This window comes from Suncus etruscus, chromosome 1 (assembly GCF_024139225.1).
Source record: "Suncus etruscus isolate mSunEtr1 chromosome 1, mSunEtr1.pri.cur, whole genome shotgun sequence".
NCBI classification, from domain to species: Eukaryota; Metazoa; Chordata; class Mammalia; order Eulipotyphla; family Soricidae; genus Suncus; species Suncus etruscus.
Genome location: NC_064848.1, coordinates 207414779 through 207438694, shown reverse-complemented (window position 1 = coordinate 207438694; position 23916 = coordinate 207414779). Strand labels below are relative to the sequence as shown.

Here is a 23916-nt window from a genome sequence, read left to right as displayed (position 1 = left end):
GTACGGGGATCATATGGGATGCCGGGATTTGAACCACCGTCTATTCTGGATCGGCTGAGTGCAAGGCAAACGCCTTACTGCTCTGCTAATTCTCTGCCCTCATTTATTTTCTTCTTACTCATTCCCTCCTTATTCACTCACTACCTTTCTTTCTTTCTTTCTTTTTTTTTTTTTGGTTTTTGGGCCACACCCGGCGGTGCTCAGGGGTTACTCCTGGCTATCTGCTCAGAAATAGCTCCTGGCAGGCACGGGAGACCATATGGGACGCCGGGATTCGAACCAACCACCTTTGGTCCTGGATTGGCTGCTTGCAAGGCAAACACCGCTGTGCTATCTCTCCGGGCCCTCACTACCTTTCTCATTCATTCATATTCTCCCTCATTCATGCCATCACTTATTCATTTCCTTCTTTTTTTTTTTTTTTTTTTTTGGCCACACCCGGCGGTGCTCAGGGGTTACTCCTGGCTGTCTGCTCAGAAATAGCTCCTGGCAGGCACAGGGGACCATATGGGACACCGGGATTCGAACCAACCACCTTTGGTCCTGGATCGGCTGCTTGCAAGGCAAATGCCGCTGTGCTATCTCTCCAGGCCCTATTCATTTCCTTCTAATTTATCCACTTCCTTCTTATTCATTCTCTCCCTCCCATTCATTCATTCACTCAGTTCCTCCCTCATTCACTCATTCTTCACTCACCCATTCCTTCCCTCCTTTCTTCCTCATTTTTCCATGCTGACTAATTTATTATCTTACCTCCCTCCTTTTTTTTTGGGGGGGGGGGAAATCACACCTGGTGGCACTCGGGTTACTCCTGGCTCTGTGCTCAGAAATCAGTCCTGGCAGGCTCAGGGGATCATATGGGATGCTGGGATTCAAACCACCGTCAGTCCTGGGTCAGCTGCTTGCAAGGCAAACGCCCTTCCTCTGTGCTATCTCTTCAGCTCCTCTTCCTTCCTTTCTAATTCATTCATTCCCCCATTCATTTATTCCCTCCTCATTCATTTCCTTTTTCCATTCATTCCCTCCCTACTGAACACTAGACAGCATATTTCATTCATCCACTTACTAGCTCAGGAGCACCTGGCAGTTTCCTTTTTTGTTTTTTTTGTTTTTGAGTCACACCTGGCAGCACTCAGGGCTTACTTCTGGCTCTAAGTTCAGAAACCGCTCCTGGCAGGCTCGGGGGACCATATGAGATACCAGGATTTGAACCACCATATTCTGCATGGAAGGAAAACACCCTACCTCCACGCTATCTCTCCGGCCCCGCGGTTTCCTTTTCTGAGGCAATGGCAGGTGCTTTGAGAATTGTGTGCAATGTGTGTGTTTGTATGTGTGTGTGAGAAAGTACACACATGTGCTCTCTCTGTCTCCACGTGGTGCTGGTTCTTGGCTTTCAGAATAACTGGCCCAAGAGTAGACAGTTCTGCCCAGCTCCCCAAGGCTCTGTCCTCCCCTCCCCCGTTTTGGCATTGACTGCACATCTTTCTCTGAGATCTGGGCCAGGGGGTGACGTGAGGCTCCAGGGCTGAGAACTTGGTGCCAGGCTGGGCTGGCAGCAGCAATTCTCTGGGGCTGGGCCTGGCTTCAAGGACACGTGAGTCCAGGGTGTGAAACTGGGCTTCCCATGGGCAAGTATTGTGCCTAAACCCCAAGCTCTATAATCCCATGCTTCTGAGTTTAGTTTGGGTTCATGGTTACAGCCAGCTTCCCGGTTGCTACTGCTGGCGTAGCCAGGTGCAGGAGGGAGCATTACTTGCAGTGTTGATGACGATAGGCTTGGGGTTACTCCTGGTGAAGGGAGGGGGGCAAGGTGAAGCTAGAACCAAACCCAGACTCAGTCTAGAGGACCTTCCTGGTTCTGGTTCTTGTTTTGGGGCTACACCCATCAGTGCTCAGGGATTACCCCTGCCTGCACTAGGATAATTGCTGGAGGTGCTCAGGGGACCACATGGGGTGCTGTCAGAGACAGAGCCTGGATTGGCTGCATGCAAGGCATGCTCCCTACTTGCTGAACAATTGTACTGGTCCCCATTTATTATTGGTGGTGAAGGGTGGGGGTTGGATTCAGGCCCCTAAAAGTGCTAGTAGAGTTCCTGCCTCCCTTTCTGCCAGAACCCCCTACTTACAGCTTAAACTTCCCCAACAGCTGGGTGTTCTGCTGTGCCAGAAGCCTATTGCCCACATGTGCCCGTGGCCGAGGTTCCACCCGCCTTCCCTTTGCCCTCCATAGGCCTCAGGTGCGAGGGGCGGCCCAGCTCAGGAGCAGGGAACCGGTCTGCCCAGCGCTGCTCACTGTGCCCAGGTCTTTCCTCCACTGGAGAGCTCTGGCAGCTCAGGGCATGTCCAACCACAAATCTTTCTTGCATAACTTTGTGTAAAGGTGCAAGTCTAAAGCGAAAGAGCCGTGACCCAGGAAGTGCTGACGTTGGCAGCCTCGAGCTCCGGACACCCCCAGGGGCCAAGAGGGACATTAATCTGCCTGCTCTCTTTCCGGCTAATGCCCAATGGGGTTGCCCTGTGGTGTGGCTGCCAGTCTGGCTCGCCAGGGCTGCCTTTGAGTGGCAGGTGATTGTGGGCCCCGGGCTCCCCACAACTCTTCAGGATGGCTGTGCCTGGGAGGGCTTTGGACCTGTCTCCTAGAAACTGGGTGCCCTGCTCTGCTGTGGTCCCACCAGGCTCCTCTCTACCAGGCTACTCAGGCCTGGTCTCAGAGGCTTTGCAGGGACCTGCAGTGGGTGAGGAGCTGTCAGCACCCAGCACCCTCCCAACTACTCCAGGCTACCAGGTTTGGGGGCCACAGCCCCAGCCCCGCAACAGCGGTGAACACAGTTCTGGCCTGCTCTGCTCCAACTTCAGGTGTGGATGATCCTGTGGGGTCTCCCCAGAGAACATAGGCAGGACACAGGCAGCATTCCCTGCGCTTTATTAGCACCTCTGCAGAGAGGAGCCCACGGGGGCGCAGAAAGGGGTCCCTGAAGGCAAGAGGCCCAGCCCTGACAGTATCCCACGCAAGCTCCCTTGGCAGCGCTGTTGTCTGGCTCCTGGGAAATTCGAGGGGCTACTGGCATGCACAGAGAGGGAAGACCCCCGTCCAGCACAGCCCTAGGCCCCGAGAGCCAGGCGAGGGCTGGCAGCGGCGGGAAAGAGCCCCCAGAGGCCCACTGAGGCCTGAGGTTTGGCAGAAGTTGAAGGTTGAAGCGAGGCGGCTACTGGGCTCGGCCCGGGAATGTGCATCTGCGGGGGAACTCAGGGTGGGCCCCCGTCTGCCACCTGGTTCCGCCCCCCCACGAAGCTGCTGGAAGGTGGTGCTTTGGCCAGGCAGAGAGGACAAGGGACCCCAGATGCCCAGGCTAGGCTGGGCCCAGGGAGGGAGAAGGCACATGGGAGGTGGGGAAGCTGCGGACACAGGGTCAGGAGGACACTCGGACACCGAAGTGCTTGCGAAGCTGTTCCAGAAACACGAAGGTGAGCATGGTGTGAGGCATGAGGCGGATGCCAGCTGGCACCAGGCCCTGCGGGAAGGAAGGGACGGAGAGCCGTTGGGAGACCTGGGAGAGAGTCCACCCCCGGGAGGAAGCTCCGCCAAAGGAAGAGGAGTCTGGCAGGGGCCAAGCCCCTAAGGAAGGTATTTGGTCGAATCCCTGCCCCAGAAGGGCACCACTCACCTTGTAGAAGGCCAGTGGTCCCAGTTTGGCTGTCTCCCGGGCACAGTGGAGGACGCCCTGAGGGGGAAAGGACGGGCCCAGAGGTCCACAGGGACTCCCAAACCCGGACACCCTCAGGACAGGGAGGCAGAGAATGAGCAGTGCTTGGGGAGGGCCCTGCCTGCTCCCCGTTTGACCTGTGGGTGTGGGGGTGAGTGTGGGAATGGAGGGGTACAGGCGGCCCAGGTAGGGGTAGCCGCACCCATCCTCGAACACTCACCTGGTACTCGCCCTTGGAGTTCATCAGGCGCGTCTTGAGCACGTCCAGGGGCTGGCACAGCACTGTGGCACATCCGCCCTGCAGGGAGCGTCACCAGGCCCACCACACTTTCCCAGGGCCCCTATGACCCATCAGGGCTCCCATGACCCACCCAGGGCCCTCATCGAGCTCCGAGCCTGTCTCCCCCTCCCTAGCCCAGACTCTCAGCAGGTGCAGGAGACATAGAGCTGGTTCTGGCCCCCTGTAGTACCAGGGGTGCACCCTGAGAAGCAGGACGGTGCTCACCGCGATGAAGCTGGCAATGAAGTGTGTGAGGATGTTGTCCGACAGGTACCCTGTGCTCAGCACCAGCTGCTTGGCCTGATCGTAGCAGGACAGCTGGGGACAGGGCAGCGTGGTGTCAGGGTCCTGCAGCCAGGATCCCCCCACCCCCCGCCCTCTGTGGAGCCCCAGAGCCTACCTGACCCACGGTGACCAGCATCCCTCGGCTGGAGGCCATGGTGGCGCCGGAGAACAGCTTCTTCAGCCCCTCTGCGGGAGGAAGGGTTAGTGTGGCTGCCCCTACCTCTGCCCTCCCCCCGGTCTCCCTGGGGGTCTCGGGTGTCCTCACCTTCACGGAACACGCGGTACAGGCCATCCAGGGCATGTGCGTAGCTGTGGGGACAAAGGGCCGTGGGTATGGGCCGCCACGGGCCAGTGCAGCTGCCCTGCGGGGGTGGAGCACCGGCCAGTCCGGGGGAGGGCGGGCGCCATTTGCCTGTGTTCCTGTGGCAGCCTCAGGTGAGGGTCCCGGGGCCCCCAGGTGGCATTACAGTGAGGCAGGTAGGTGGTGATGCTTTGGTGCTTTGGTGCTGGGCCAGTGTGTTAGTGTCAGTGAGAGTGAGTGTAGTGTATGTGTGTGAGTGAGCGAGTGAGTGCAGCTAGTCCAAAGTCCCAGCCCGCAGCCCCACTCACTTTCTGCGCTGAGCCGGGGGCAGCTTGACATCGTTCTGCATCCTGAAAGAGGGGGGCTGGCTCAGGAGCTGTGCAGGGCCTGGACACCCCTCCGGTGGGGAGCACACACTGACCTCACGTTGACCATGTCAGCAGGGGTCCCCATGAAGCCGCCGATGAAGCCTGAGAGCGAAGGGACAGCAGAGTCAGGGATGACGGACACTGCTGTTTCCGGCTCTATCCCGGCCCCTCCGCCCCACCCCGCTCTGCCCCCTGCTCACCGCTGATGGCCCCTAGCAGCACCTTCTGGTGGAAGGGCAGGGGCCCCTGGCTGTCCCTGGCCAAGTGGTCCCGAGCAGTCTCGTAGATGGCGAAACGGGTCAGGGAGTAGGTCATCTGGGGGAAGGGCCTGGCTTAGGGCTACAGTGGCGGACACTGGCTGCCCGGGGATGCCGAGAAAACTGGGGACACAGGAGCAGCTCCCCACAGGTCTGCTGTGCAGCCCCAAAGCCAGACCCGTGTGAGTCAGGAGCCTGGACCTGCTCCACCCACCTACCCCACTCCACCCCAAGAGCCCCAGGGCACACCTGGCGGCCCAGGGAGGCACTGAGGCCGTTGTAGAGCGCCAGGAAGCCATCTGAGCGCACCACCCGCAGGGCCATCCCGCTCATGCGAAGCGCTGCCTCCTGCTGCGTCTGCAGGTGCACCTGTTGGGGGAAGGAAGACCCTCGGCGGTGACCCCCGAGGCCAGCCCGCCCGCCCACCCCGGGAAGAGAGGTGTCACGAGGCTCCAGGCGCGCCCAGGCTGCAGAGAGCCGGCCAGGCTCTGGGCCTGGGGCAGGCAGCGCCCCCCAAAAGGGCTCCAGGGCAGCACCCGGTGGCCGCTCCCCAGGCCTGGGCCGCCCAGGCCTCCCCGATACTCTCACCCCTCCCAGGCCAGACGTGGGGCGGGGGCCAGCGATGCCCTCGGGGCCTTGGACTTGGGACTGCAGACACAGGTGTCTGAGACCCTGGAGGGCTGTGCTGCTCCCGTTAGGGGCTCCGGGAAGCCCCGCCACCTTCACCCGTCCAGGTGAGCTCTGGCGGGAGTCCCGGGGTCCGGATCACGGGAGTCAGGCCTTGGGAGCAGCGACAGCGTGGGCTCCGGGGTGACGGCCGGCTGTCTCCAGGCCCGGGTCGGGCGCGGGGTGATCGGGGCCCCAGACCCACACGGCACGCAGGGCATGCGTGTCCCCGGACCACCGGGAGGGAACCAGGAGCGGTGGCGGGCCGGCCAGCCCGGGCCCCATGCCGCTGGGACTCGGGGCTCGGAGGCTGGGGCCGGGGGTCGCGGCACCTGCGGGCCCAGGTGAGCTTCGGGTTCGGCTTCCCGCGCCCCGCAGGGTCTCCGCCACCGCGCCGCCAGCCACCTGTCCGGAGCGCGGGACCCCGAGCCCGCGCCCCATCCCGCACCGCGCATCGCCTCACCTTGAGCAGGTCCAGCGGGTGCGTGCAGCAGGCGGCCCCGCAGGAGGCCAGCCCCCCGAAGTACCAGCGCGACACGCGCACCTCGGAAGCCATGGCCCGCCACCGCCGCCGCCGCCGCGTAGCCCGCCTGGCTGTCCCGGCCCGAGGCGGCCGCTCGGACGCCCCCGCGCCACCCGGGCCGAGCGCCGCCCCGCCCACCTAGCGCCCGCTCGGCCAATGCGCGAGCGCGACGGGGGCGGGGCCCGGGACTGGCAACTGGCGCGGCCAATGAGCTGCCTCGGCCGGAAGGCTGGCCCTGGAGGCCGCTCCCCGGGCAGCCAATCCGGCGGCGCAGTCGCAGGCGGGGGCCGGGCCCTGGCGGCCCGAGCAGCCAATGAGGCCGCGGGGGCGGGACCCGGAAATCAGTGTCCGGCGCAGCCGAAAATCCTCGCCTGGGGCCAGGCCTGGTTGAGCTGTCACCGGCCGCGACACCTCGACCCCAAACGTGCCTGGGGTCCCTCCCGGGAACCGGGCCCCCTGGCGTCCTGCCTTCCCGTCCCTCGCACCGGCCTCCGCCTACAGGGTGGTTGAATACACCTTGGGCAGGTCCCCCGAGGTCACCGCCAGGCGTGGCTCCCAGAAGGGGACACAGTGCCGCCCAGTCGCCTCTGGAGGTGGGGCGGGGTCTGGGCAAGCCAACCAGCCCGCCCACCCAGAGCTATGCCGGCGTGTCCCAGCTCAGCAGGACCGCAGGGCGGAGTGGCGGGCTTTGAGGTCACTTCCATCCCCCTCGTCTCAGCCGGACCGTGAATGGCCGGTGCAGAGTCCTCGCCGCCTCTGCTGAAGTCAGCACTGGGAAGTGAACAGGGCTGTTGCACCCCCAGGGGAAACCAGAACTCAGAAGCTCTGATGCAGATGGCCTCAGGGTGTTGGGGCAGAGCAGGGCAGGATGGAGTGGGGTTGGGAAGCCACAGGGCAGACCCAGAAAACAACCACACAGGCTCCACACGCCACCAAGTCAGAGGCAGTCTCCATGCAGGGCACAATCTCTGGCCTCTGGGTCAAAGGACAAGGTGGGGGCAACAGGCCGAGCTAGTGGGCACAGTGGACCGTAGAAGGTCCCATAGTGAGGGCTTGGGACACAACTGGTCGGTACTGCCCACTGTCACTTCTACTGTGGGATGGGACCTGCTGGTTTTTTTGGGAGACCTCTTCCCACGTACTGGGGTTGGAGTCTTTGGAGTGTGGAGAGTGCCCTGCCCTTGACCGGATGATCACTGAACAACTTGAGGCTGGCATGTGGCTCAGGCAGCACTCCGGGGACCCCAGATAAGGCTTTTTTGGGGGCCACACCCAACAGTGCTGTAAGCTTGTTCATGGCTATGCACTCTGATCACTTCTGACAGTGTTGGGGGATGATAGCAGGTTTCTGATGCAAGGCAAGCGCTCTGTCCCCCTCACTCCCCCCCCCCCCCGCCCGTTGCTTCAGCCCCAAGTCAGCCTCTTTGAGGGCCCCATAGGACCAACAGGCTGAGAGTGGCAAGCCCCCAGATGGGTCTTCATGGCCCAGGCTTGTGAGTGCTAGGCCCAGAGGGGGCTGACACTGGCCACAAGGACACTCCGTATCCTGCGGGAGGGGGGGAGGGTGCCCTCTGGTGGCGGAGGGATGGTCTGCAGGCACCTCTGCCCAAGGAAGACCTAAGGACAGCCCGGCGAGCCAATCATTAACTCTGAGGGCAGCCTCTGGGTGCAGCTGGCCCTCTGCTCTGCTCTTGGAATAGGGCCTGGAATAGGGCTGCAAGCAGTATGGAGGTACTGGGAGCCAGCCAGGTCCCTTCCTACCCACCCATCCCAGGGAGAGGCACAGACTCAAGCAGACCAGCGCTGCATTTATTATTGTTGATGTGAATTAAAAATGGTTCCCAGATGTCCCCACCCAGGCAGTGGCTGTCCCCAGGCAAACTGCGCATGGGGCGGGGTGTCAGTCCAGATGCTGGGTGGGGCACAGACCCCCTGCTACTCCCCCACGCACCGAAACCGTTTTGTTTCTTTCCCAGGCTGACAGAAGCACGCGGTGGGCACTGGCTGGAGTCCTCTGCCTCGCCCTGCTGAAGGTCTGTCTGTCTATCCATCTGTCATCGAGGCGCCCATCTGCTGAGTCCGGCCGTGGTTGCACGGGCAGGCCTGGCCTGGGGCCTAGGGCTCCCTGTCCATAAGTTTTGCGGGAGGCTACTCCAGAACCACAGTGCCGCCCACAGCCTCCAGGGCCGCCTTGATTTTCTCTGCCTCCGCCTTGGCCACATTGGCTTTGATTTCCTGTGGCAGCGACTCTACCAGCTTCTTGGCCTGTGAGAGAGTCAGTGACACTGGGTTGCCACCGCCTACCCAGCCAGCCGGGGGACATGGGGGTGCAGGCAGAGGGAACATCTCACCTGCACTAGGTTGATGCCCTGGATGTAGTTCTTGATCTCTTTGATCAGCTTCACCTTGTCCACAGGTTTGGCCTCTGTCAGGCGGACGGTGAAATGTGTGCGTTCCTTCTGTGTGGGCACTTCCTCTGGTACCTGTGAGAACAGGGCGATTTGCAAGTGGTCCAGGAGCTCCCCCCTAGCACCAGGCTCCTCCGTCCCTTAGGACCTGAACTTGAAGGCAGAGCCAGGCCAGAAGGAGTCACGATGTTCCTACCCGACAGTGGGCCAGGAGGAAGAGTACCGTGGCCGGGTCATGGCTCTGCCTAGACCCTCGTTCCCCTACCAGCTGACCCCCTATTTCTGGGTGGAGAGTGCAGATGGAGATGGGAGCCCTGACTAGGCATCTTTGGGAACAGCCAAGAACCCACATTAACAGCCTTTGAAGACTGGTGATAGAACAGGGTACAAGACAGGCTAAGGGAAGGCCTGGCATGTGCCCGGCCGGGGTTTCATCCCTGGTGATAGTACAGTTACAGCTCAAACACTAAACCTTGAGCTGGTCAGCTGAGTATTGTTGAGTATTGTATTCCAAAACAATAAAGAACTTAGAAACCCCCATGAGCCAATGATGCGCAGAACTGGTTTGGACAGCAGCTCTACTGTGCTACACTAGGCTCCTTTTAGATACAGGATCCACACGACAGAGGCAGACGGAGCCAGCGCTGCACTCTTCTAAGTGTGGAGGGTCCCCACGAGAGGGGTTGGGACAGTGCTGGGAGCACCATAGTAACTTCTACGGTGGGGGTCTGAAGGGCTTCAGACTTACTGATTCCTCTCCCACATGCCCCTTCGCTCTACAGTTTGGCCCCCACCGCCATGACCTTCTTCCCTTCTTCTGGAACAGATGCCCACACAAGCTGGGAGGGAGGGCGGTAGAGCGAAGAGATGGTTTACTTCGGTGGACCAAGGTGGGCTCACTCACCTCGGGAGCGGCAGCTGCAGCAGGGGCACCTGGCATCACCCCCCCCATAGGCATGAGACCCACATCCTGGATCTTCAGCGTTTTCTGTGGGGACATAGTGCAAGCTGTACGGTGCATACAAGCTTTCACACATGTGCTTGCACACACAACCAACTAGCATGCACTCACATACACACATGCTCCTTCATGCACGCACGCTCCCTCTCGCACGCGCGCGCGCACACACACACACACACACACACACACGTTTTTAGAACACACATGGTTGTGCTCAGGAGGATAATGGGGTCACCCTGGTACCTTCAGCAGCTCGTTGAGGTCTGAAATCTCCAGGAGCGTGAGGCCGGCGATGTCTTGGACCAGCTGCTGGATCTTGGGGGGGTACTCCTTGGGGGTGTTATCCAGGGGTGCGCTGGCGAGGGCCTCTCCCTGCCGGTGGCTGCTGCACCTCATGAGCCGGAAGGCACAGATCCGGGGCACCTGCTGCCTAGCACCCCCCGTTCAGACGGCGCGTCAGGGGCCAGGCCGGCTCCAACCACCGCGCCCACAGCCCGGCTCTCGGCGCGCGGGGTTCCCGGGGCGGTCACGGGGCCGGCCTGGTCCGCTCGCCGCCAAGGTCACGCGCTGCACGCCGCGAAGGGCTCGGCCGGGACGGGGCCGACACGGCGGAGTCGAGGTGCCCGCGCCCGCCGCCCGTTCCTCACCGCCCACCTGGCCGAGAGCGCCCGCCCGGCCCGCCCGGCGGCCCCGCCGTACCTGGCGAGGCGGAGCGCGGCGCCCCGAAGCCCGAGACACGGCCCCCAGAGGGGGCGAGCGGCCGCCGGCAGCATCGGTGTACGGGGGGAAGGTCACACGCGGCTCCGGAGCAGGGACGCTCTAGCCGCCGCGGGGACCGAGCAGAGGCGCGGGACGACGCTCTGGCCGGCGAGACCGCCGAGCATACGAGACCGGAGGACGCTCTAGCCGGCGAGACCGCCGAGCATACGAGTCCCAAGGGCGCTCTGGATGGCGAGACCGCCGAGCATACGAGACCGGAGGGCGCTCTAGCCGGCGGGACCGCCGAGCATACGAGACCGGAGGACGCTCTAGCCGGCGAGACCGCCGAGCACACGAGACCGGAGGACGCTCTAGCCGGCGAGACCGCCGAGCATACGAGTCGGGAGGGCGCTGCCGCCGCGGAGCCTGAGCCACGAGGGCGCGCTACAGCTCCGCAGGTCGGCTCCGGCGGACACTCTAGCCCGCGCGCCTCCCAACTACCCACAAGGCAGCGGGCGCGCAGACGCAGAGCCTCCAGGCGGCGTTTGGCCGTCCCAGGGGCACCCGCCCCTAGCTGAGCTCAGAGGGGCCGGTGGGCCGCGTGCGGCGCGCCCCGTGCCCCCGTCCCCCGCCCCGCAGACACGCACACGGACGCGCGGCTTGCTGAAGGGCTTTATTGCACGGCTCGCGCGTCTAGGGGAGCTGGGCCGGCCCCGCGCCCGCCCGCCATGCAGGGCGCCTAGCAGGGGTCGCCGGGGGGCGCGACCGGGCGGGCCGCGGGGTCAGTCGAAGGAGATGAGCTGCGCCTCGCTGCCGGGCACCGGGGGCCCCTGGGCGGGCGGCTGCGGGGCGCCGGGGGCCGGCTGCGGCGGGCCGGCGGCGGGGGCTACCTGCGGAACACAGGCGGGCGGGCGATCGGTCAGGGGCCCGTCCGGCCCAGCCCCTCCCCACCCCTGGTGCGGCCCGAGCTTGGGCACGCCCGGTCACCTGCTGGTACATGGGCTGCTGCCCCGCCATGTAGGGCTGCTGCGGCGGCGGCAGGGTCGCGTCCTGGCCGGGGAGCGCCGTCATGACGTTCTGGGGAGAGGGGCCGTGAGTGCGCCCGGAGGCCGCCCCCCCCCGCCCCGCCCCGGCCCCCTGCACGGGCCCCCACTCACCTGCATGCCGTAGGGCGAGTAGCCCACGTAGGACTGTGGAGGCTGCGTCAGGGCCTGCGAGGCCACGGTCTGGGGAGGGGAGGGGAGTGGGTGCAGTGTCCTTAGGCGCTGGCCTAGGGGCGACCAACGTCTCCGGGGGAAGGGGCCCGGCCGGACCTACCTGGTAGCCCTGCGACGGGGTGGGCTGGTAGGAGGAGTAGGCTGGGCTGGCAGCAGGTCCCGTAGGGCCTGGGGGGGCAGCGGGCGCGGCGGTGGCCCCTGCGGGATACATGTAGGCGTTCACCAAGCTGGGGTCTGAGGGGGAAGAGGAAAGAGGTGGGAGCCCTTTGCAGGGGGCCAGGCTTCCTGCGCTTGAGGGGTCCCTGCAGGGCCTGGAGCCTCCTGGACTTCCCTGAATTGGGGAGTGAACCCCCCAGTAGGAAGGGGCCAGACAGGGGACTCCAGGCTGAATGGAGACAGGTATGGAAATGAGGGAGGACAGAATGCAGAGGCAAGACTTGGGGTGCAGGAGGTGGCTGTGACTTTTTTTTTTTCGGTTTTTGGGTCACACCCAGCAGCACTCAGCGGTTACTCCTGGCTCTATGCTCAGAAATCGCTCCCGGCAGGCTCAGGGGACCATATGGGATGCCGGGATTCGAACCACTGTCCTTCTACATCTAAGGCAAACGCCTTACCACTGTGCTATCTCTCCGGCCCCGGCTGTGACTTCTGTCTTGAGTAGCTCACAGTCAGCTTGCCCTGACCCAGGGGGAACTCATGGAGTCCCTGCTAGGGCTCATGGGCAAATGCCCCTATTGTGGTACAGTGATGGCACCCGCCTCTGCCTCCGCCTGCAACAGGTGCCTTCCTTTCTCTTCATCCCCACCTGGGGCCCGGATACTCCTTGTCCTCTGTACCTCACAGCTTCTAGAAGCCCATTACATCAAATGCTCCAGCCTGGTGGCCATGGTGGCCCAGTGAGGCTAGTGGGGAACAGAATATAATGACATTGCAGGGCCATGAGCACAGGGGAAGGCACTTACTCGCCTTACACATGGCTGGCCTGCGTTTGATCCCTGGTATTCCACATGCTCATATGGATAAAATGATTCCAGAGTGCACAGCCAGGAAAAAAAACCAAGTACTGCCCCTCCCCTCAAAAAAAAAAAAAAAAAGCGTATTTTGGTCCATGGTGGTGAAAGGCTACAAGTGCTGGCCCATGACCCCTAGCACTGACACAGATGGGACTTCAGTGATGAACAATGTCCAGGGGACTATGGGCAGCAGCCACCTCGAACCTTGATGTCCCCCTCTGCCAGCTGCAACTTCCCAATCCCCTGACTCTAAGCCCATCTAAGCCCAGCCCAGGAGCTTGGTGAAGCAGTTCCCAAAAGTCCCAGCTTGCTGAAGAGTGTGGGAGCACAGGGAGGAAAGGGCCTGTCTGTCTCCAGGTCTGTGCTAGTGCCTAATGCCTCCACCTCGGGGCAGCTGAGCACAAGTTCATTCTCCATGTTTGTGATACCTCGTCATGGGACCTTAAGCACCACTAGTTGTGGCTCCAGAACAAAACAAGACAACCCCCAAACCTCCTTTCCAGGGATAGAGCAATAGTAGAGTGTTAAGTATAAGGAGGCATTTATAATATCTCTCTTCAATCCCGTTTCACTGCCTGCTTTCCCACCTATGACCTTCCACGTGGGGGGGCGCTGTTCATATTCTAATAAATAGGTGTTGAGCAGGAGGGCAGGGTCTTTTGGGCAGTTAGCTGGTAGGCTCTGGGCTTTTTGAGCTGCTAGCAGGCTGACAAAGGATTCTTCGTCCAACCTTTTCGTCTTTTTACCCTTCTGTCTGTGTGGATTGTTTGCTGTGGATAAATATTACCGAATTGCTTCCCCGCCCCAGGGGACAGGGGGAATGGGAGTCTCCCGTTCTGGGAGCTCTTTGGGGATCCAGCATTAATCAGTCTAGGAGAAAATCCACACTTCAATAGAGTGAATGGAGTGCTAGCCTTATACACTGGGGTTTAATCCTTGGCATCCCAGATGGTTGTTGGAGTCTTCCGTAAGTGATCTCTGAGCACAGAGCAAGGAGCACTGCTGAGCACTGCTGGATGTTGCCCAGAAAAAAAAGCCCAAATCTGCCCTACTGCCACAGTTTCTGTCAGCTCCAAACTCACTCTGACAGGGACTTTTCCGTGAGGACTGTTTGAGCGACCAGGGATAGCTGGTTACCAAAACCAAGCCCAGGGCCTGCACAGCAGAGGCCTGCACCATAGCAGGGGCTCAGGGTCAGGTGAAAGGGGCAGCAGGGGTAGTCTGTGCGCTGGGGTGTGTGGGAGTCACTCAGAGCAGAGAAACAAGGCAGGAGGCTGCCTACGGGGCATCTGGCCTGTTCTCGGCTGGGGTCCCAAACCCATCCAAGGAAACATAGGCACCTTACCTGCTGCACTGCTGGGCATGCTGGGATAGGGGCCCCCAGCTGCCGCAGGCTGGCTCATGTACACGGTGTGCATCGGGGATCCTTCCACAGAGCTGGCTGGGCTGAAGGTGCCCGGGAAGCTGGTGGGGCCCGTGGGCTGGTAGAGCACGCTGCCTGCTGGGGGCAGGGCTTGGAGCTGGGCATAGGGCAGGGAGAAGGCAGGCATCTGGGCGCGCATCTGCACCGTCTGCTTCTGCTGCTCCAGGCGCAGCTGCCGCTCCTTCTCCTGCTCCTGCAGCCGCTGGATGGCCAGTTGCCGCTGCACCTCCAGGTATTCCTGGGGGAATCCGGACACCGTCAGGGCTGCACCCCACACCCTACAATGCTACTACTATCCAAGTCAGGGAACATCAGTGAGCACTGCACCCACCTGCTTCTTCTGACGCATGATCTCCAGCTTGTGTGCCAGCTGGATCTGGCGCTGCCGCTCTGCTTCTTCGGCTGCCCGGCGCAGCTTCTCACGGTGCTCCTCGCGCAGGGCGCTCAGGGCACCGCGGGCATCCCGGATCTGTGCCAGCTTGTCCTGCAGCCCCTCGTAGTATACTGCAGGGGAAAGGACAGCGGCATGGGGTTGTGGCAGGATACTGCCGTTGTCTGAGTGTATGTGTGTCCCTGAGCCCGGCTTGTCCAGCTGGTTGTGTGTGCCCATCTCTGCCGCTGCCATGCATGCCTGCGATAGACCAGTTGTGTGTGCATGCGCGTGTGTGTGTGTGTGCCCATCCCCGGTCCTGCACGCACGCCTGCGCTCGTCCAGCTGGTTGAGCAGCTCAAGCAGTTGCGGGTGCATGGCGTTGATGGACTGGAAGAGCGACAGCACCGCAGAGTCGTTGATAACGCTGCGGCCGCGCACGTGGTTGCTCTTCATGCGGTTGACGAAGGTGGTGACGGCGTTCTGCAGCGCCTTCAGGAACTGGGCATGGTTCTCCTCTGCCTCCCCGTCCTGGCCCTGTGGGGACAGTGGTGCTGGCACTTGGGGCCCACCATGCCCAGCATGATCCACTGCCCACCCCGCCCAGCAGAACTCACCTCGCTGAAAGGGCCCCCGGGGGAAGGCTCCGGTTGCGGGTCCGAGTCTGGGAGGGGTGTCTGCAGGAGATGGGAAGGCAGCTGGAGTCAGATCCAGGTGCGTGGGGCCAAGGGGCTGGGGCAGGCGTCAGGGGCTGTTCTCACCTCGAGCACCGGAGCTGGGCCTCCATGGCCGTCCACAGTTGGGGGTGCGGGCTCACTTAAGGGTGCGGGCGCTGATGGAGTGGGGCTCCGACGCGCCTCCTCCTGCTTCTTCTCCCAGTAGTTGCGGTTGAGATAGCGAGCGAGCTGCGGGAAGGGTGGGGTCAAGTTGCTCACCTGGATGGCGACTCCGCTTCCCAGTCCCACAAAATCGTGGGGTCCTACTGGGGCCATGGGACACACTCACCTCAGGATCCATGTCTTCAGCCAGGGGCGCTGATGAGTTCTGGAGAGGAGGGTGAGGCTGAGCATGACCGGACCCACCCTCCCTGGGATGTCCCTGCCAGCGAATGCCAGGTAACATGGGGCTGGGACCCCTGAGTTGTTCAGCCTCCTCTCTGCCCAGCTGAGGGCAGGCAGGGAGGGCCACAGCAGTGCTGGGAGAGATCAAGGAGGGGTCAGTGTGGGGTCTGATGGGGGGCGCTCACCACGGGGGAGGAGTACAGGCTGCTGGCCGGAGGAGCTGAGGATGATGTGGGCGGCGGCTCCGTCTTGGGGTACGCGGCATAGGTGGACTTCTGTCTCTGTGGAAATGGCATCAGGATGGGTCCAACCCCACCCTGCACTCACCAGCCTCTCCTTCTCCTCTCCAGCCCCCAACCCCAGCTGGACTCACCAGCCTCTCCTTCTCCTCAGCCTCTGACTGCGACAGTGCCAAGGCCAGCTGCAGCTCCTCCTCCTCTTGCAAGGCCGTCTCATCCCTCTTGGGGGGCAGCTGGGGGACAGGCTAGTGAAGGGTGGGCCATGTCGTCCCTCTCAGGGTAGAGGGTTTAATGGGGGGAGAGGGGCACATACCTGAGACTGCTGGGACAGAGGGCTGGTCAGGTACTCGGGGGGCAGTTGGGAGGTGGGGACGTTCTTCCCCTCTGCTTTCCTGGGGGCAAGATTGTGCCAGAGTCAAGCCGAGCGTGCAGAGGGGACTCTGTCATCAGACCTGTCTGCCTCCCTGCACTATGGGCCCAGGCAAGTCAAGTGTCTCGTGACATTCTCCGGCCCAGCTTCCCGGGCCCCAGTCTCACGCCAGACACTTCAGTCTCCTCTTGTGGCCACTGGGAAATCCTGCAGCTCACACTGGTTGTACCCAGGGGTGTGTGTCTGTCCCAAAATGAGCTGCCCGGCCCAGGTGTCCAAACAAGTATCCACAAGAACCACATCCCTGACCCCACTGAGAACCCAGATCCTGGACAATGCCAGGAGACATCCCAGACCCAACTCAGACCCCACAGAAAGCAATAGAAGCACAGAGACGGGCCTGCAGGTCCCCAAGGGGATGAAGTGCCCAGGAGGGACATGGCTGCAACCACAGCCCCTGCACCCTGCCAGACACACCTGTTGAGGTGCTCGTAGCAGGGCTCGCACACGCGCACCTCCTTCTCAATGCCGAACTTTGGGATGGTAGAGTACTTGGACGAGCACTTCCCACAGAAGATTTGGCCACAGGCCCGGCAGTGGTGCTATGGACAGGGAGGGTCAGGGGAGGCCAGGCAGGAGCCCTGCTAACAGTGCTGCCACGGGTCCCACCCCACACTCTGGCCCAGCCAGAGGACCCCAGACCCTACCCACATCAGCCCTGCCCACCACACTCTGCCCCAAGGACAAGAGCTGAGCTGGTGCTCACCTTCCGGGTCACCACGCCAAACTGTACCCGGCATCGGTGACACTCTTCGGCGTCCACCCAGTCAGGGGCCTGCAGGAGAGTCAGGGCGGCACTAGGGGCTTCCCACCTGCTGCCCCAGGCCCAGACCAGGGCGGGCACCCAACTCACCCGTTCTGCTGCAAACATGGCGTCGCTCTCCTTGAACTCAGGGAAGACGTGGCCTGCAGAAAGGGGGTCAACGGTGATGGTCAAGATGGGCCAGGCTTGCACCCTAGAGCAGGGCTGTCTCCTGCTAGGCAGGGCTGAGGCTTCTCGGGGCTCTGCCTAGCCACCTGCACTCCAGATGAACTTGCCAGGGGCCTAGATCTGCCCTACTGGCACCCACCTCTGTGGCCTGCACTGACCTTCCACCTTCATGATCTGGTAGGTGTCCTGCACCACCTTGTACTTGGGCTCGTTTCGGAAGGCGTGTGCCCAGGCCTGGATCAGGTATAGGATCTTGTTCCGCACACTCACTTCAACCTGCCTCTGTGGAGAAGGGCCTGGTTCACAGAAGCCCCAGCCGCCTAGGTCCCTATTCATTCGTGCCCAGCTTTGTTGTTGGGTTATTTCTGGTGCTCAGGAATGACTACTGGCCCTGCCCCCAGGGGTCAATCCTGGCAGGGCTCAGGGACACTACAGGTGGGAAAGATGGAAGCAGGTTGGATGCAAGGTGGCACCTTCTCCTGATCCCATCTCTCTCTTTAACCCCAAAACAACCCCCTGCCTTCTTTTGCTGTTTTTGGGGGCCACATCTAGCAGCATTCAGGTTACTCCTGGCTCTGTGCTCAGGAACATTCGTGGCAGGCTCAGAAGACTCTAGGATCGAATCTGGGTCGATTGTGTACAAATCAAATGCCCTCCCCGCTATGCTATTGCTCAGGCCCACCTTTGCCTTCTGATAGTGGACCAGCTGAGAGTCAGTTCCGATTTGCTTGTTTCTTTTCCCCACCCAGTGCCCTGGGCCCTGGAGTAATGAAGACAGCCCCCGCTCCGGCCAAATCCCAGCGTAGGCAACTGAGCAGCTGCTCTACACCCCCAGGACTGGTTGGTGCTGGGGGCACATGGGTGGCTCCGCGCCACAAGCACCCGGAGAGACCCAGAAGCCAAGGCCTAGATTAAGGGTCTTCTCCCCTGCGGCCTGAGCTCCCTGACTGACCCCCGCACCTTGAGCAGCTCCTTGAGCTCCTCCATGGTCTGCTTGCTAGCCACCTCGTCGTGCACCGTCTGCCCGCAGTTCTTCACCACCGACTCCATCACCTGGCATGATCAAGCAATCAGGTGGCCACCCGGGCCCATCTTACCTGGGGGGCCTGTGCTAGGAGCCCAGGGAAGGCTGAGCCCTTGGGAACAGCCTGGCAGGGTTGAGGGCTGGGATCCTCATACCTCCAGGGCATATAAGGCCACGTGGGGGTTCTTGTCGCTGACCTTCTTCTTGATGGCGCTCACTGCGTACTTGGCTCTGCGGGCAGAGGAGTGCATAGGTTGGCAGGAAAAGGGTGACTTGCGTCCACCCTATTGGGGGAGGCTTTTGAGGTGCACGCCCTGCGCCATTTTCCATGCACATCCTGAGGACCCGTTAGACAGCCCCTGCCCATCACCCCACTAGCTGTGTGCCCCACCCAACTGCCTGTCCCATTACATGTGCTCCATTCCCTGCATGTCCCTACTCACTGCGTGTCCCCCTGGCGGATGAGGTCACAGATCTGCAGGATGGACTCCCAGTCTGTCTCCAGCAGAAGCTGGCTGGTGGCTTTGTCTGTGGCAGAAGAGCAGCGTTACCAGGCGCCTATCTTATTCTAACAGTCTCCCGACCCAGCTTGGCAGCAGGGAGAAAGAGCTGATTCCCTCCTCCCCGCCACCTCCCCATAAACAGTCACACTGTTGGCGAGAAAAGCCAAGGAGGGTACCAGGACAGAGCACGAGCCCCTCCGCTACCCTCTCACACCGCTGACACCCTCTAGCAGACAGGGAAACCGAGGCAGAGAGGTGTGGTCTCTGCCCAGAGGAAGAACGAGAAACGCTGCTTAGTCCAAGGGTGCCCAGAACCCTGAGTCAGTGTCTGCTGGGGCGGGGGCAGCATGGAGCAAACACTGCTGACAGTGTGTAGGGTGTGTGCGCCAGGCAGGACTCCAGCTGGGCAGGCCCGCCCCTGCCATGGACAGGGTCCCTGGGGCTCTGGAAGCGGATTGGGGTGCCTCGGCGAGGTCTCCCCAAAGCCGCACTCGACAAGCCCCGAGCCGGGCTTGTGCTGACGGCGACAGCGGCCGGGGACACCTGCCACCAGCCGACGGGCCTGGAGGCCGCGGGGAGGCCGGCACTGCCCAGCGGGCCCAGCCCGGGTCAGGTCCTGCGCGCGTGACTCAGGCCTCGGACCGCCGCGCCGCCTCCCGGCGCCCTGGGCCGAGCCCGGTGCCGCCTGCGCCCCGCACGGCCCGCGCATCCCGGGCAGGCTCCACCGCGGGCTCGGGGTGAGTCGAGAGGGCCGGGCCGGGCCGGGCCGGGCGCCCACTCCGCCCCTCCGGGCATCGCGGGTCGGGCCCGGGTCTGCCCCGGCGCGCGTCCGCCCGGCCGGCCATGGGCACGGACAAGGCGGGCGGCGACCGGGGCCGCGTTACCTAGAAGCCGCTCGAAGGTGCCGCTGCCGCGCCCCATGGCCGCCCCAGCCCGTCCCCAGCCGACGCCGGCGCGCCCCCGACTTCCGCTTCCGCCTTCCCCGGCCGCGCGCACGCGCACGTCGCCGAGCGCCCGGAGACGGGCTCTTCCGCTCCCGGATCGCCGCGGGCCCATTGGGCCGAGCGCCGGAAGCCGGAAGCGCCGCGGGCCAATGAGCTTCGGGATCCCCGGGGCGGGGTGGGGCGAGGGGCGGGGCCGAGGGCGAGTTTGCGGGCCCGCTCCACTCCGCTGCGGAGACCTGCGGGACCCCCGCGCGATGTGCCTCCTGCTGGGCCCGACGGGCGCCGGCAAGTCGCTGTTGGCGAAGCGCCTGCACAATATCCTTGGGCCGGACGGAGGATCGCGGGAGGCGCGGGGCACGGGCGGCTGCGGGGCTCTGCTTAAGCGGGTTGGTCTCCTTGACAGCGCCGCACAGCTGAGCCTCCGGGACGGAATGGAGGACCTGGGCGACCTGCCTCCGACGCGGCCCACGGTAGGCGCCTGGTCCTGGGTCCCGGGTGCGGGATGCTGGGTGCGGCGTCGGCCGGTGGCGGCGGGGCGTCAGCTGCTCCCCGGGGTCTCCCGAGCCTCCGAGATTGTGCTCCGAACACGACCCGGGTCGACACAGCCCGCTCGTGGCTCCCTCGCAGGTTGGCACTAACCTCACGGACATCGGGGCGCAGAGGCAGGTCACCATCCGCGAGCTGGGCGGCTGCATGGCCCCCATCTGGCCCAGTTACTTTGGAGACTGCAGGGCTCTCCTGGTAGGTCCGGGGCCTTGGCGCAGCTTGGGGGTGGGCGAGTGGATGGTGGTGGTGGGGTGCCCTCCTGCTTGGAAGGAGCCTCGCCTCAGAGCATTGGGTGAAGTTGGGGTGTGCTTTGTGAGCCGTGCAGAGAACCGAGTCCGCAGGGTGTCCCAGTGTCTGAGACCCAGACACTCTGGTTAGACTCCTCACACTTGGAGGCTTGGTGCAGCCACTCCCCAAAGCCTTCCTTTTTTTCTGGGTCCCCGGGGCTGGAACCCAGGGCCTGACAGAGGAGAGGGAGGGTTGGGGAGAGCAGGCGCTGATGGCTCCCCTCCCTTCCCCAGTTCATGGTGGATGCCTCCGACCCCACCCAGCTCTCTGCCGCAGGCTCGCAGCTCCTGGGACTCCTGTCGGCCAAGCAGCTCGCCTCAGCCTCCGTCCTTATCCTCTTCAACAAAATGTGCGGCCTGTGGGCTGGGGGATGTGGGGCTCTGGGGTAGACCCTCTGGCACCCACACCGATAACCACTTCCCTCCCAGCAGCGATCTGCCCTGCTACATGAGCACAGTGGAGATGAAGTCCCTCCTCAGGCTGCCGGACATCCTGGCCTGTGCTCCACAGAACATCAGCGTGGTGGAGGTCAGCGCTCTCCAAGGTACCGGCTTGGCTGCCGTGCTGCGCTGGCTGCAGGAACATCACGGGTCCCACACTTGACACCAGGCTAGGCCAGGCCACCTGCAGTGACCATCTATGACCACTGATGGGCCAGACGACCCCAGGGGTGATGGGAGTGTGTAGATGTTCAGTGACAGCTGCCACAGGCAGGTTGGGACACAGGAGAGCCAGCCTCTCAATGGGCAGGGGGATGGGAGAGCTAGCATCTGTTATAGGTAAGGATGGAGGAATGGGACTGCCTCAGTCCTCAGGGAGGGGACAGGGCAATCAGTCTGTGACTGGGTACTGACAGGACAGTCAGCCTCTGTCCCCAGGGATTTGTCCCTTCCACCTTGTCAGTCTAGAAGCTCCTCCCAACTGGATGCTGGGGTTGACCCTGGAGGTGCGCACTGCAGAGCTGTGTCCAACTCTGTGCACCAGCTCCACGTCCTGCAGCCAAAGCAGCACACCCACAGTGACAGGGTCTCCCTGTCACAGGAAGAACATCTGAGCCAGACATGGGGAGACAGTTTTATTTGCTCCAGAAGGAGAAGCTCTGGAGTGGATATATAAGAGGCATGTCTATCTGTTCTGGGTGCCTTTGCACTGAGTTTCTTGCCGGGCTGGCCTGGCTCTTTCCCCTGTAGTAGCTTGGTTAGCCTGAGCTGATTCTGGGCCCAAAACACATTCATAAGGAGAAACCCCTCATGTTAGAAATTGAAGCTTAGGGGCCGGGCGGTGGCGCTAAAGGTAAGGTGCCTGCCTTGCCTGCGCTAGCCTTGGACGGACCGCAGTTCGATCCCCCGGTGTCCCATATGGTCCCCCGAGCCAGGAGCAACTTCTGAGCACATAGCCAGGAGTAACCCCTGAGCGTTACCGGGTGTGGCCCAAAAAAAACAAAAAAAAAACAAAAAAAAAAAAAAAGAAATTGAAGCTTAGGAAACCAGAGTGAAAGCACAGTGGTAACGTGTTTGCCTTGCACGCAGCAGATCTCGGACTGACCTGGGTTCGGTCCCTGGCATCCCATATGGTCCCCCAAGCCTTCCAGGAGCAACTTCTGAGTGTAGAGCCAGGAGTAACCTCTGAGTGCTGCTGGGTGTGGCCCAAAAACAAAAAAGAGAGAGAAGCTTAGCTGTGGTTTACCCATTTTCTGTACATAAATGTTAGAGGTATATATTTTTTTGGTTTTTGTTTGTTTATATATATTAATATGTAAAATATTTATTTAAGCACCATGATTAAAAGCATGAGTGTAGTTGGGTTTCATTCGTAAACAGATAACACCCTTTCACCAGTGCAACATTGCCAAAAGGTATATATTTATATATATATATATATATATATATATATATATATACAGGGCCCTGCCAACCCGTGACATCACAGAATTCAGGAGCTTGTGGATCAGGCTCATTGGGCCACACGCTGTGGTCCTGTATTATTCCCTGTGCATGTCCATCAGATGCTATTCACAGGGCTCGCCATCAGTGACACATATGACTGGCTTGAATTCTAGGGCTTAAGCTGCTGTAATTATAAATACCCTGTCTTTGCCCAAAAGTTCATGTCTCTCTGTTTGGAGATCCACACCTAGCAGTGCCCAGAGGTTCCCCCCTGAAGTACTCTGGGGCCATGCAGTGCCTCGTAGGAGCCTCCCTCTCCTCAGGTGACCCAAGTGCTCATTCCATTGGTAGCGTGTATTAGTTGATTTTATAGATGAAGCTGAGAGTGAAAGGCCTAGCCAAGGGGGAAAGAATTATGTTTGACTCAAGTTGGGGTAGGGAGGCCGTGCTGGACCCCCACCCAAAGACAGGTCACCAGCGGAGAGTCAAGCTTCCTGGTGGGGAGACCCTCTGCCTCAAGGCTTCACATAGCTTCAGCAGTATGGCGGAGACCTCTTGACAGACCCACCAGTGGCCCTGAGATGTGCGAACTCCAAAATAAAGCTAGGGGCTGGAGCGATAGCATAGCGGGTGGGGCGTTTGCCTTGCACGCAGACAACTCTGGTTCATTCCCCAGCGTCCCATATTATCCTCAGAGTGGAGTGATTCCTGAGCATCATCAGGTGTGGCCAAAACAAACAAAAAAAGTCAGTAAAATAAAAAGAGCGTACCCTGTAGCAATCCCTAAACTACCCCTTCGAAGTCAAAGTCCCCGCCTTAGTGTGCGCCCCCATTACGGACTGTGCAGCCTGCCGCGCCCAAGGATGCCCTCCCTGCAAGTGTCGCATCAGGTCCCGGAGAGATAGCACAGCGGCGTTTGCCTTGCAAGCAGCCGATCCAGGAGCAACCAAAGGTGGTTGGTTCGAATCCCGGTGTCCCATAGGGTCCCCCGTGCCTGCCAGGAGCTATTTCTGAGCAGACAGCCTGGAGTCACCCCTGAGCACCGCCGGGTGTGGCCCCAACAAAACAAAAAAACTGTCGCATCAACAGCTATTTGCAAACGCGGCTCTCAAGAGGCGGGACTTCCGTTCTCTTCTCCGGGGGAGGGGCGTCCCGTCTAAGGCTGCTCATTGGACGGGCTTGTACGCCTGCGTGCGCGCTCCCGCGGCGGGCGGAAGCGAGTAGACCGAGCGCTGTCACGGCCCGCCCCTCGCTGCTCCCCGGTGTCCTGCCGCCCTCCGGTACTTGTGGAAGCCCGGCGGGTGCCAGTCTCGATTTGGGCGTCTGTTTGGGGCCGCGCCCAGTGGCGCTCCAGGCCCGAGCCCTGCCTGCGCCCTGCCCGCCGAGCGTCCGCTTCGGCCCCACCGGCCTTGCCGTATCCTTAACGCCGCTGTCAGTCCCCTCAGGGAGATTCCTGACACCACCGCATCCGAGGAGGCCAGCGGGGGGGGATCGGCGGCCCGCGGTGCCCCTGGACCCCGGGTCTGAGCGCAGGAGCCCCGGCTTTCGTTCCCACAGCAGCTGGCAGGACGCGGGCGACGGGGTCC

The 23916-nt window shown here is 61.8% G+C and overlaps 4 protein-coding genes across 5 annotated transcripts; 1 reads left to right on the top strand and 3 right to left on the bottom strand.

The window, feature by feature from the left end:
* Positions 1–2910: 2910 nt before the first annotated feature.
* Positions 2911–6497, bottom strand: SLC25A10 (solute carrier family 25 member 10). The gene is made up of 11 exons (XM_049776753.1): positions 6328–6497; positions 5448–5567; positions 5142–5256; positions 4995–5043; positions 4882–4923; positions 4538–4581; positions 4388–4458; positions 4213–4305; positions 3928–4005; positions 3669–3725; positions 2911–3515 (listed from the first exon to the last, which is right to left on the bottom strand). Exons 1-11 carry the CDS (start codon positions 6418–6420, stop codon positions 3414–3416), a joined length of 864 nt encoding a protein of 287 aa, XP_049632710.1. The 5' UTR covers positions 6421–6497; the 3' UTR covers positions 2911–3413.
* A 1678-nt stretch (positions 6498–8175) lies between these two features.
* On the bottom strand, positions 8176–10631 carry MRPL12 (mitochondrial ribosomal protein L12). Its single transcript, XM_049776925.1, has 5 exons — positions 10456–10631; positions 10000–10186; positions 9700–9783; positions 8739–8870; positions 8176–8652 (listed from the first exon to the last, which is right to left on the bottom strand). Exons 1-5 carry the CDS (start codon positions 10527–10529, stop codon positions 8536–8538), a joined length of 594 nt encoding a protein of 197 aa, XP_049632882.1. The 5' UTR covers positions 10530–10631; the 3' UTR covers positions 8176–8535.
* A 484-nt stretch (positions 10632–11115) lies between these two features.
* HGS (hepatocyte growth factor-regulated tyrosine kinase substrate) lies at positions 11116–19692 on the bottom strand. Its single transcript, XM_049776144.1, has 21 exons — positions 19551–19692; positions 18607–18691; positions 18319–18394; positions 18100–18192; positions 17298–17421; positions 17062–17114; positions 16915–16983; positions 16626–16750; positions 16092–16170; positions 15913–16011; positions 15725–15820; positions 15484–15522; positions 15240–15383; positions 15096–15155; positions 14808–15015; positions 14440–14612; positions 14031–14346; positions 11773–11906; positions 11613–11681; positions 11443–11532; positions 11116–11345 (listed from the first exon to the last, which is right to left on the bottom strand). Exons 1-21 carry the CDS (start codon positions 19585–19587, stop codon positions 11238–11240), a joined length of 2277 nt encoding a protein of 758 aa, XP_049632101.1. The 5' UTR covers positions 19588–19692; the 3' UTR covers positions 11116–11237.
* Positions 19693–19804: 112 nt separating this feature from the next.
* On the top strand, positions 19805–21711 carry ARL16 (ADP ribosylation factor like GTPase 16). Of its 2 annotated transcripts, none has more exons than XM_049776894.1 (5): positions 19805–19926; positions 20023–20080; positions 20238–20351; positions 20876–20988; positions 21323–21711. In XM_049776894.1, exons 1-5 carry the CDS (start codon positions 19865–19867, stop codon positions 21558–21560), a joined length of 585 nt encoding a protein of 194 aa, XP_049632851.1. In that variant the 5' UTR covers positions 19805–19864; the 3' UTR covers positions 21561–21711. The 2 variants fall into 2 exon arrangements, with proteins under 2 accessions (XP_049632851.1, XP_049632859.1); XM_049776902.1 differs by lacking the exon at positions 21323–21711 and adding an exon at positions 20678–20793 and having other exon boundaries at positions 20876–21220.
* The last annotated feature ends 2205 nt before the right edge of the window (positions 21712–23916 follow it).

Coding starts and splice junctions, on each gene's coding strand:
- MRPL12 (XM_049776925.1), bottom strand. CDS start 10,529: ATGCTGCCGGCGGCCGCTCGCCCCCTCTGGGGGCCGTGTCTCGGGCTT. Junction 9,784..9,999: donor ACCTCAACGAGCTGCTGAAG/GTACCAGGGTGA, acceptor ATGTCCCCACAG/AAAACGCTGAAGATCCAGGA. Junction 8,653..8,738: donor AGGGCATCAACCTAGTGCAG/GTGAGATGTTCC, acceptor ACTCTCTCACAG/GCCAAGAAGCTGGTAGAGTC.
- HGS (XM_049776144.1), bottom strand. CDS start 19,587: ATGGGGCGCGGCAGCGGCACCTTCGAGCGGCTTCTAG. Junction 15,016..15,095: donor CCGGGGGCCCTTTCAGCGAG/GTGAGTTCTGCT, acceptor CTGTCCCCACAG/GGCCAGGACGGGGAGGCAGA. Junction 14,347..14,439: donor TCATGCGTCAGAAGAAGCAG/GTGGGTGCAGTG, acceptor GGATTCCCCCAG/GAATACCTGGAGGTGCAGCG.
- SLC25A10 (XM_049776753.1), bottom strand. CDS start 6,420: ATGGCTTCCGAGGTGCGCGTGTCGCGCTGGTACTTCGGGGGGCTGGCC. Junction 5,257..5,447: donor GTGCCTCCCTGGGCCGCCAG/GTGTGCCCTGGG, acceptor CCCTTCCCCCAG/ATGACCTACTCCCTGACCCG. Junction 4,306..4,387: donor TGCTGGTCACCGTGGGTCAG/GTAGGCTCTGGG, acceptor CCCTGTCCCCAG/CTGTCCTGCTACGATCAGGC.
- ARL16 (XM_049776894.1), top strand. CDS start 19,865: ATGTGCCTCCTGCTGGGCCCGACGGGCGCCGGCAAGTCGCTGTTGGCG. Junction 19,927..20,022: donor TTGGCGAAGCGCCTGCACAA/TATCCTTGGGCC, acceptor CAGCGCCGCACA/GCTGAGCCTCCGGGACGGAA. Junction 20,989..21,322: donor GGAGGTCAGCGCTCTCCAAG/GTACCGGCTTGG, acceptor CTCTGTCCCCAG/GGATTTGTCCCTTCCACCTT.